Source organism: Panicum virgatum, chromosome 2K (assembly GCF_016808335.1).
Source record: "Panicum virgatum strain AP13 chromosome 2K, P.virgatum_v5, whole genome shotgun sequence".
NCBI lineage: Eukaryota > Viridiplantae > Streptophyta > Magnoliopsida > Poales > Poaceae > Panicum > Panicum virgatum.
The window spans coordinates 37,564,923-37,577,252 of record NC_053137.1 but is presented as its reverse complement, the minus strand read 5'-3'; the positions used below and the strand labels follow the sequence as shown (position 1 = coordinate 37,577,252).

At 40.4% G+C, this 12,330-nt stretch overlaps 1 protein-coding gene across 1 annotated transcript; it reads left to right on the top strand.

Annotated features, from left to right (window-relative positions):
* The first annotated feature begins 1,501 nt into the window (after positions 1-1,501).
* Positions 1,502-4,977, top strand: LOC120674737 (ubiquitin-conjugating enzyme E2 variant 1C-like). Its single transcript, XM_039955872.1, has 4 exons — positions 1,502-1,680; positions 3,580-3,719; positions 4,334-4,459; positions 4,556-4,977. The coding sequence occupies exons 1-4, from the start codon at positions 1,641-1,643 to the stop codon at positions 4,694-4,696; spliced, it is 447 nt and encodes a 148-aa protein (XP_039811806.1). The 5' UTR covers positions 1,502-1,640; the 3' UTR covers positions 4,697-4,977.
* The last annotated feature ends 7,353 nt before the right edge of the window (positions 4,978-12,330 follow it).

Below are 12,330 nucleotides of genomic sequence, written 5' to 3'. Positions count from 1 at the left end.
AAGATAGACCGAGGCAAGTAGAGGCAGCGGTGCCCAACTGCCCATTCATTAAAATACTATCTTGTTGGTATTGACAAGCGAGAGAAGCAACAGATGGCCAGTAAAAGAAATAATAATTTACTTGATATGGAGTCTAGAAATGATAGTTTACTCCATGAAGCCGCGGAGCCAAAAATTTTGCACACTGCAGCATCTGAAAGCGATGCTTCCTTTTCAGCTGTGGACCCTACTTTTTTTTCCAGGCATCACTAGTACAGTGTGAAGGCCTTATGACTTTACTGATGTGAAGGAGAGAGCAAGGTGAGAGAAAAAAAAATTTCAGGGGACAACGGCCTCGTAGACTAAATCTAGGACTACAAAATAACTTTACTTCCATTTTACGAGTTATTATTGTAATACAATTTATACTATACTTTTTTTATAAATTAAGAAATTATAAAATTGTTACGAGATAACTTATAAAACAATTTAGTGTACATTTGTTAAAGCATCTCAGATTTACTCCCTCTGTTTTAAATTATATTCTAATGCATAGAACTGCGGCGACACCCATGTACTCCCGCCGTCCCAAAAAATGTAAATATTGATTCTTGAGAAATCAAAAAGTTTTAATTTTGACTAAATTTAAATAAAATTACTAACATTTTTATCTTCAAATAAATTTACTATTAAAATATAACATATAATTAATCTAATAATATTTATTTTATAATATAAATATTAATACTACTAGCATATTGTCTGTGTCGTGACCATTAATTTTATCCAGATCTACATGAGACCATTAATTTTCTGCTCTTTTACTCCATACACAAGTCGTACCGTGACCGTATGAGGTATTGATTGTCCAGGTTTCATTCGATTAGGATTCAGATTGATTTGTTTAGGTTTCTATTAGAATTCTGATTGAGTTATCTGATTCCGATTGAGTTATCTTATTCCGATTGACGGATCGTGGAATCATTGTTTGTTTTAGAAGTAAAAAAGTAAAGATTTTTTTATAAATTTAATTTAATTTAAATTATTTGACTCCTAAAAAAATGAGATTTACATATTTTTTTGGATGGACTTCCGAAGATCATTATCCTCGAGTTTTATCCGGCATACTGGCACTACACTACACGTTTTTCGTTCACCACAATCTCTCTTTTGCCTGGCCATCAGAGTCGTTGATCTCGAATCCAACGGTTGGTTGCCGTCATGAAAATAAATTTCATTCCTTTTTACCCAACAGTAATGCCCTGTTTAGTTCCCAAAAAATTTTCTATAGTACCCATCACATTAAATTTTTGGACACATGCATGGAGCATTAAATATAGTTGAAAAAATAACTAATTAAACAGTCTAACTAATTAGCACGAAATGAATCTTTTAAGTCTAATTAGTCCATAATTGAACAATATTTATCTCATAATTGAACAATATTTATAAAGTAACAACAAAATATACTACAGTATCAAAACCTAAACTTTTTGGCAAACTAAACACAGCCTAACGCCAAAGGTAGGAGCGAATCCAACATCGCGAGAAGATTCGCGTGGAAACGAGCTTTCCCCTTTCTCCGGCCAAGGCAATCCAACAAACCCCCAGACCCAACCCCATCTGCTCCTGCTCCTCACGGCCCCGTCGATCCATCGGCGATGACGCCAGGAAGCTCCGCCGCCGGATCGGGCGTCGTCGGTAAGCGCACCCCCCCCCCCCCACTCCTTTCCTTCTTGCGCCGTTTTTTGCTCGGGTTTGCTAGCCGAGAAATCGCGCGGTTCGGTCCTGCCCTCCTGATTCCGTGGCCCGCTTGCGGGTCTGATCTGGTGGTTTCTTGGTCCGACGCCGGCGTGTTTCTTGCTCGTACCATGCGACTCGCGGCAATTTTGGGCTTTCAAGCGATTGGACGTGTTAATTGACTGGCCACGAAGATTGTATTTCGGCGATTTTAGATCAACGTGGGTGAGGAAACTGCGTGCTGTGGCGGTGGGCTCGGACTGCTCGTTCTCTGTTTTGCTTTATCTGGGGAGGTGGAATTTGTTATACAGGCAAGGATGAAATCCAAGGGGTGAATGCAATTTCACGGCCTTTAATAACTCTTAGCAAACAGTAGAGTGGGGATACATCTAGGGGTGGTAAAGGGCCTTAAAATTTGACTTAGATAATCTAAGGATCGGGCCCTAAAAAGGCAAGGCTCTAATCTTATACAATTATAAGCTAAAAATTATAAGAGTCAAGTTGGACTGTGAACATACCACTAGGGCCATGATCCGTTACCACCTATCAGAATGGCTTGTTATTTTCGAGTAATTTGTCTCTAGGGGTACATACTGCTCATGTGCCTTGTTATTCTAAACTTAAGTGAACCATGATGATTCTTTGCTTGGGTTCGTTTTGAGCTGATGATTATACTGTCAGTTAGGTATCCTTTTGAGCTGTGAATTAAGTGTGTGTTATCCATTAGGTATCTTTATACCATGACCTGTACACAATTTAGTCATTTAGTTTGTGCTGCACACTGACTATTGTGCTGTCACCATTCTTATTCTACCTGTGCTGCGTATATTTGTTGTTCTGAGGATCCAAGCAAAAAATATTGTGCTGAGGTGATTGCCAAATGAATTGCAGCTGTTTGTAAGGAAACCATAATATCCCCTTTGTTCTTGGGTTTTGCGAGTGCTTTACACCTGACATCCAAATATATGGTAACACCCATTCTTAGACTTATCAGAGAAGAACTCATGACCACAAAAATTCGCTATCCGTTTCTAATATTGTGTATAATCAGTTTTAACCATTATACCTGCTGTGAGACTGCACTGGTCCTCTTTTGTTGCCTTAGTTTTTGGGCATGTGTATGCAGGTTGTTAATCACAGATTCTTGGTGTTGAAAAGAAGTCAAATGGTTTATTGAGTGTTGATCTTTCTTGCAAGACTTCTTGATCGCTTCTTGATTTCCTTCTTTTCCCACTCGCAAATCGAAATTGCATTTTTTATGTGTATGCTACTTTTTTAAGCGGGCAGTGCTTGTTTATCCATATTTTTGCAATTTCAGCAGCATAGCACCAATCCTCTGACCCTTGTTGGCAATAACTCCATTTCTTTTGTATCCCATTGAATAGCAAGTCGGCTATTGTTGTGCAAATGAATCCCATTACAGCATAATGCAACTGAGTCTCATTTGCATGTTATTTCATTTCTAGAAGCAGCTATTCTATTTACGAGTTTAGATTCTGTGCAATGTTATACGATCGTCTAATTGAACCTAGTCGCTATGGCACCTATAAGATCCTGATCGGGTGATTAGTCACGATTAATCGGGCGATAAGTCCGACTAATCGTGGTTTTACCTAGTTGCCTCAGTACCAACTAGGATGACTAATCGGATTAGATGTGATTAGTCGGACGATTGCATAACATTGATTCTGCGCAAACAGGTTGCATATTCAAGGCTAACTTTTAATCATCTTTGACTTTGATTCAATTACAGAGGAAACTATTCCTTTTTTCCTAATAGAATAAGAATCTGCATGTATAAGGGTATCAAAAGTTTATTACACTACTTATGGAGCTGACTGAAATGTAAAATTCCTGCAGTTCCTCGGAACTTCAGACTGCTAGAAGAGCTTGAGCGTGGGGAGAAGGGCATTGGAGATGGTACAGTGAGCTATGGCATGGATGATGCAGATGACATCTACATGAGATCGTGGACTGGCACTATCATTGGCCCACATAATGTGAGATTATGGCTCTTTACTCTTAATCCATCCATCAGTATATTTCCCATTTCCCTCTCTATAACCCTGGGTCAGGAAATCTGGTTGCAGGTTTTGGTCAAGAATTTATGAGTGTAATTTCTGTTGTTTCTGATTCTGTAGCACTCCAATCAAATCTGGTGTCCAGACCACTAGGGATCAGGAAAGAATGCAAATGTATTCGAGAAAAAGGAAAGAATGCAAATATATATATATATAAGGCTGGAAAATACATATAAAATCCTCTTTTATGCTGTTCTTTGTTCAATAATGCATTTAAATTTATACCACCTTAGTCATTGGTAGTGGAAAATGATAAAAAAAACTGACAGAGGCTGCAACATATGCATGAAGAGAGTTATGGCATATTATTCATATGTAGAGATGCACTTCAGCCTTTCGACATCCTTCCAATTTTTACACAAGGCCTGCAAAGCCACGTAGAAGTTCTAGCTCGTATTGGAAATATGCACTCTGCTTAAATAAATGACAAGAGTAGACAAAAAGCTGCACTCTGCTCCCGTTTGTATTGCTTCTTTCAGTTATTACTTGTATATTGAGTTGTCTTACACTGTTGCATCTTCCTCAACTGGCAGACCGTCCATGAGGGTCGCATCTACCAGCTGAAGTTGTTCTGTGACAAGGACTACCCTGAGAAGTCACCATCTGTTAGATTTCATTCAAGAATAAACATGACATGTGTTAATCATGAGACTGGAGTGGTAACAACATTCTGTCTTTCAGTGGTTCATGCAGACTATTGGATTTGATTTTGGCTAGTTTTCGGTGGTTCATCCTTCCTTATTGTGGGCATGCAGGTTGACCCAAAGAAGTTCAGTGTACTGGCTAACTGGCAGCGGGAGTACACAATGGAGTACATTCTGACCCAGCTCAAGAAAGAGATGGCCTCCCCACATAACCGCAAACTAGTGCAGCCTCCAGAAGGAACATTCTTCTGAAATAGCTATTTGTTGCCCCATTTGCGGATTTAACAGCAGAATCTCATGGCCATCCATGGTGACTCCAAAAACATCTTCACTTGGTAGCTATGATTGATTTCTAGTATGTGTGCCTACTATCTGTTGACCGCTGCGAAGCGTACGAGTGAACTTTCCTTAAAATCTTTCTGGTGGTTGCTAAAGAAATGGAATGAAACGGTTGCCAGTTTGGCTGGTATTAAGAATGTGTAATCTGAGAAACTGCTGTTGCTTGTTGCATATATGATTGTTGTTTGCAATGAGTCCTTGTTTTATCCACTCCCTCCGTCCAACCACCCCCACCCCACCCCACCCCCCCCCCCCCAAAAAAAGTCATTCTAAGATTTTTAGAACAAATTAACAAGAAGGTAAAATGATCATATTTGTCTATTTATTACCCATATTTAGTACTAATTAATTTTTGTATGCTTATGTATTTTTTAAATAGAGTAAGATGACTTAGGTTTTTGGGACATTTTTAACAGAGTTCGATGCATGGCACTAGTGTCGGATGGTACCACTAGAGAAAAAAAATCTGCTGCAACATTGCAACATTACCGATTGCAACAAAAGAAATCAACATATATGAACATTAAAAGTCAACTGTTACAACATTGAAATATTTTCGAAAATCAATCGTGGAACATCTTAGGGCAGCTGCAGTGTGTTCCAAAATCAAACAGAAGTCACTGGAAACCGAATTTTGCACACTGCGACAGTCGAATGGTGGATGTCAGAACTCAAATCGGATTCCAAACTCAGTTCGACTCTTGGAGCTGTTGATGCTATGAAAACGGTCGGAAACGATTGGCGAAAGACTCCATCACTTTCACTTTCATATTTTCTCATCGAAAACGAAAATGAAACGATATTATTGGAAATGAAAACGACATAGGTAATGCGATAATTTCAGAAACGAAAATATACGGTCGAGGACACGTCGAAAACGAACGAAACCCATCAAAACGATATTTTGAAAAACGATAAATATGTCAAACCATAGAGCACAACGTTGACCATATGATTTGATATATTTCATACACAAGTAATGATGGTTACGATATTAGTCCAAGTATCAGTCCATCCATGACATGTATCTCATTTCATAATACTAAAATTTTAGGCATTAATCTCGTCATCCATGAAACTATATATAGTCCCATGAATTCACGTCGCTAGGTTGTGATTTAGGGTTAGGATAATGAGTCACGATTTTCTAAAAATATAGATATGATATTCTAAAAATATAGATAGCAGGGTGTGCTGGCATTGTACGTGAATACGGTATTTCTATCGGTAAAATACAGTAGAATACCGCAAAAAATATGATATTTCTCGAAAACGATCGGAAGATGCTCAAATCACTTTCGTTTTCATTTTCATATTTTTTTTACCATTTTCATTTTCATTTTTTCGATAATTGTTTTCATTTTCATTTAGCCTTAAAAGTTGGTAAAATTCTGAAAACGATCATCGAAAATCGGTAACTACCATTTTCGTTTTCATCCCTAGCTGCTCATAAAAATATTCATCTGGCGTATGGACGTTACTCCCTGACCCCACCCACCCACTGTATCCCACAAAAAACGATGTCAACAGTCAACACAGCAGCTACAGAACGATGGTTTCATTCGACCTCTGCTGTCAGAACTCGTCGAACACACCACTGGAGCTGCCTTAGAAATACATTCTTCTGCAACGCTCATATTTATAGCACTTACAACATCCAAAAATCTCTACTGTAACAACAAGAGATATACATTGCAATATTATTCTAAAACATTTTAAACACACGCTAGGCGGATGTGCGTCCCCGTGCGCGTGGCTGGCCAACCGCAGCCGCGCCTACCCTGGTTCCCGGCGAGCTGCTACATGGCAAATAAAGGAGGGGGGATTTGCAAAAGTGTGATTACCTAATCCAAGGGCGGGCGATTAATTGTAAAATCACCCCCTCCCCCTTGGATATTGATCCGGTGGCCCAGATTGAAGTTTGCATAGTTTCCACAGAGAGGTTGGTTTGCACCTGATATGTTCCCCAATTATATAGCTTCCAACGACCAATGCATTTTCTTCAAATTCTATCCTGTTTCCCTAAACTAATCTTGTCCTGTTTACTCTATGAATGGTACTAAAGCATTAATGATAATGTGATTATGACATTTATTAGATAATGCTAGTTCACCCAGTGTACACGATACATAATTATTGTGCATGTGTTATAGAGACATAGAGCACATACTCACTGGCTGTTCTGACAAAAAAAAAAGGTCTCCATTGTTTGTTTTCTACTAAGGAACATTTTTTGAATAACGTGGTGGCGGGAATTCATAAGGGATCAGTATAGCACATAACAAATGTTTTGGAATTTGCCATGCTCTAGTTCGTTTAGCATGTTTAGTCAATTGCACAGACAGGCCTAGTTAACCTGGCAGGATTCTTGCTAGTTCCACTAATAAATCATGTAGACAAAGTCATTTTTGTCTGATGCTTTCTCACCCGGTAGATATATTCAACATGTATGGACCTATGCACAGATCTTGGTTCACTGTCCTATATGAGAAAACAGAAATACATGGCTCTTCTTTCATAGGAGAATCAAGAAATCAACTCAAGACTGGGGCTGCCGTAGTTTACATCAGTAGGCTGGAACTGTATATGTACTCAATATTCATGGCTATTGCAAATATAAGGTCAATATTGAAATAAGTTAGTATGATGGTAGTAGCCGTCAATATCTTAGTGTATTCCTTATTTGAGATGGTGTGAATTGAATAATTGATTCTTTTGTTATTTTTATGGGTTGGAATGATCACTGAACTTCAGCCCTCACTTAAGCTGCAGTAGACTTTTTTTTATAGAAGATTCATTTTTTTTCACAAACTAGTTCCTCAGAATATGTTCCACATGATTACGAGATTGACTATTGTATTTGTTTCTTTGAGCGTAGAGGCTGAGTAGTGCATGTATCATTGTATCTTATCTTCATACACTCCGAAGCAAAAAGGTGGCGTGTATTCGACAACTAACAAAGAAAATAGTTTTTGTTTCAGGTTAAGGTTTCAACAACAAAATGTTGCAAAAGGGTGCGCTTATTCACTGAAGCGTCGAACTTTGAGATATCTCTTTGCCGTGCGGGTGCAGTGGCTGGTGGATGCCATATTTTTCTTCTGTTTCTTGAATTGGTCATGCAATCTGGTTTCCTATGGAGGCTCACTGATGTTCTAAGTGTGTTTTGTGTGATTTGTTATTTCCATGTCTAAGTTCAGTGCAACAATCTGTATTGGCCATAAATTGGCTGACTGAAATTTGGATTTGCTCAATTGTTCTAATGTCTACTACTTCAATCAGTGCATGTTGCAAATAGTCTTGCTGAAGCCTCGTGCTCAGGGATAGAGGTGGGTCTGGAGGAGATGAGGCATGGATTGGAATTGGTCTCTGTTTTTTGAGCCAGTAAATTAATATTCCAAGCTCTGAAAGGCTTGGGCCTTGGAATCTCACTTTCCAATGCATTGGGGCAGCCAAACAGACTGGCCAAGAAAGTGATTCTACTTAGGCTTGTTTCTGAGGATGCAAACAGGCCTTAGAATTTTATGTTACAAATAGAGGAAACAAGTCAAACCTGCTTTCTTTTTCACATGCATGGTTTGATCTTTGAATAGCAGAAAATTAAGAAACAACACCTTTACTCCCTCTAGGTTGGTAAAGGAAGTCGTTTTCGACATCAACACGGTCTTCAAAAATAACTTTGATCACTTTTTTTGCTATGAAAAATTATAAGATATAGTCAATATATACTTTTATGAAACTACATTTCAAGATGAATCTACTTGCATCGTTTTTATATTTTCAAACTCAACTTAAAAGAATTTATTTATAGTCAAAGTTTAAAATATTTGACTTAAGATAAACTCAAAATGACTTTACCAACACGGAGGGAGTATATCTCTATCATATTTTCTCCAATGACATGGCTATGATTGGAAACTTGTTCCTCTTCAAAGTGTTTAGCACTAATCTAATGTAGCCTCCACGAACAATTCGCCCAGTATGATTTCTCCAAAATGGCACACAATCAAGGACTTTAGCACTTATCTGATGCACTTTGCAACAATCATACTAGGAGCACCATATTGAACATCATCACCTTCTGAATCATCAAATGGATCATAGTTCACCCCGGATAGCTTCATATGTTCCATGTTGAAAATATTGCTTTGCATGATTCCTTCCATCACTTCAGCAAACAATGGCACATAGGCTGGTAGATTGAAGGATTGTAGTTTTTACTTCTCGACAAGGCTATCTATTTATGATCATATCTATTTAACTTCATAGTTTCTTTAACAAAGTTAAAACAGTTAGAAATCTAATAATAATTTACATATAGTTTCCTTCAGGACAAGAGATTATAGTGATCTTACAAGCAATCCAAATAGTTTATTGAGATCCCCAATGCAATTGTCTTCAACCTTCCTCCTAAGAAGTATAAGAACTACTTGTCCTTCATATATGGAAGAGGGAGAACCAGAGTAGACCATAAAACTTGTCACAGCCCAGAAAAAAAAGAAAAAGAAAATAAAATTTTCCTCCCCGGGCCCACCTGTCAGCCGCACTTCTCCTTCCCCTGCTCTGCTCGGTGCCGCGCGTCGCCCCGTCGCCGGCGTTGATCCTCGTAACACGCGTCGACGATCTCCGTTCCGCGCACGAGTCCTTATCCGTGCTGAGCCCGCCCCCTCTCCTTATCCGCGCTCGATCGACATCCCCGCCCCAAACCCTAGCCCTTCCCCTCCACCATTGGCGCCGGCCGAGCTCCTTGCCGCCGCCGATTCGCCGCCCTCGGTGAGCCGTAGCTCGATTCCTCGCGGGGAGAGCTTCTCCTCCCTCTCCTCCTTTGATTTTGGCCCTCATCCGGCCCCCTCTCCTTCCCTGCAGGGCCGCCGGCGAGCGCCCTCGCCGCGCCGCCGCCCTTGTCCGTCGCGCCGCCCGTCTGTCGCTGCTCCTCGCCTGTGTCACCACCGGTGAGGCTCGCCGCCACCTCCGCATCCCCGTGCGCACCTCCCCTTCCCCGCTCCAACCTCGCCCCGCCGCGCCGCTGTCCGCCGGCGCCGCCGCGTCGCGCACGCCGCGCCGCCCGTGCGCGCCACGCGCGTGGGCGCGCCCAGGCGCGGGGTCAAGGCAGACCTTGCCCTTGACCCGGCCTGGTGGTGCTGCCCGGCCCCCTGGGCCACCTGTCGGTGGCCGGGGTGGCTGCCCTCGGGTGTGCCTAGCTTTTTGCTAGGGTTTTGTAACGTTTTAGTTGTTTGCAATCTTGCAAAATGTGTAGAAATTCGTGTATAGCTCCAAAAATTATGAAACTTGATTTTTTGGATCCCTCTAGCTGAGATATACTTAGGAAAAATATTGTTTTGCATGTTACCTTGCTATAGAGTTATCTATAGTTTTATCTTGCAAAAGTGAGTTTAATGCTTAGTTATTTGTGTACTGCTTGAAAAATGCCAAACCAAATTTTGTTAGACTCCTTGTGAGGTGTAGTTTTCAGTGATGGAACTTGTTCACATGATTCCTTGCTGTTTATCAAAGTTTTAGTTTGTTTTCTTATACTTGGTCTGAAAATGGTTTAATATAGAACTTTTTGCTGGAAAGTGAGAAAATAGTAAAACCAGTTTTGTTAGCTTTGTTTTCATACCTAGTATCTAAGATAATTATCTTGGATTTGTTTAGATAATTTTCCATGCCTTTCCCGATTTATCTTGCTTAGAGTAGCTAAAAATTGATCTATTTATGATTGCTTATAGGAAAATGCTTTTACTGCAAAACCAATTTTCATGAGTTCCTTGTATTGTTCTCTGCGTGCTCAATTATTTCCATGATTTATTCTTATTGTTAAGTTCATTTCTTAATTCTTGCATCGCATTCATGCATTTTAGTGACCGAACCGTCGGAGAACGAACCCGTGGAGCCCGCCGAGTCCGTCGAGCCTGAACCCGGAATCCCGTTCGTGGTCGAGCCGGAAGTTAACCAAGGCAAGCAGCTAAGCATATTCCTTGCACCTATCTAATTTGACTAGCTTAGTTATCTAACTTGGGTAATGTTGGGGTTATATAGTACGTATGTATTGCATTTTTATACCTATCTTTATGCATAATCCATCCTTGATTTGTTATCCCTATTCTTGGCACTAGTTAGATAGTTAATTACTTAATTTGACTAGAGGTTTAGCCCTGCTTAGAATACTTCTATTGCTCGCTAGACAGGAATGGTTTGGAGGATCACATTTACCATTTATCCTTGATCGCACTGGTTCGGTTGGGTTGTTAAGAGTTCGGTAGTATCGAGATTTGAGCGGAATGGTAGGGCCTAGAGAATGAAATCACATGGGCATAGTCTGCTTGGATCGATTAAGGACCGAGTGGATGACGTCGGTTTTGAGCACCTTTTCGTGCTACCACATATCCAATATAATGGTATAGATGAGCCAATTACCTTCTTTGACTTGATCATTGATGTGCAGTCCTAGCTACGTGGCTGCGGGCTATGCAGAGAGGCTTAGTGTGTCCCCAGGTGGACTTATGTGTAGGAAAGTTTAGAGATGTCCCTAGTGGAACTAAGTCTCTACTCGTAAGCTAGGTGTGAGGTTCAATGATCGAGCCTTGTTGGGAATGGTTGACGTGAGTACCCCCTTGCCCGGCGTGATCGGTTGGGTGAGTCGCATGGTCCTCGCGTCGTGTGGGTAAAGTAGTACACCCTTGCAAGTTTATAATCAATTCGAATTGCCGCGCTCTCGGTTATGAGCAAGCTCATTATCCCATGAACTCCTCATAGAATTTCGGTTGTGATGGGAATGGTTCTTGTTGCAGCTATGATCAGTTATGGTTTATATTACTCTCTTAATCAACTAAAAGTGTTTGGGGTTGGGTAAGATTAATTAATTCTGATAGGTGATAGTGTAGAGAGCTAATGCTTATGCAATAATTACTTAACCTTAAAGCTTTTACTTGAGCCATTGCATGATCCTTGTATATGTAATCGCGTAAGTCTTGCTAGTACCTTTTGTACTCAGGTTGCTTTCTAAACCTAGTTGCAGGTGAGCCAGAAGTGGTGTTCGGCCACTTCTACCCCGCTGATCCAAATGCGGGGGAGGAGTAGGTCGTGGTGGCTGTAATGATGTCCTTGAGCAAGGCGTCATTACTTTAGTAAGTCTTTACCGTAATCGAGCTTCGTGAGAGCATGTAAATGTAATAAACTTTATGTTCCTGTTTAATATGACTTTTGTGAGCCCAAGGCTTGTAAGTGAAGCTTGAAACCCACCTATATTGAACTTGTAATATTAAGTTTTGAATTCTGTTTTTGATAAAACTGCTCTTTGTGGATTATTGGCGATGTATTCGATTGTAAACGGTATGTGCATATGCTGATTTTGGGCGTATGTTGGAGCACATACCGGGACTACCGGATTTGATATTATTTTGAATGAATAACGTGTCGGTTATTCGTGTCTCTAGATGTGGGATAACACGTGGCACGCTCTCCGGCAAGCACGTGTTAACTCTCATCTGGATGATAATGACCGGCGGTTCGTTTAAAATAGTATCAAATTGGGCGATTCTCACAACGGG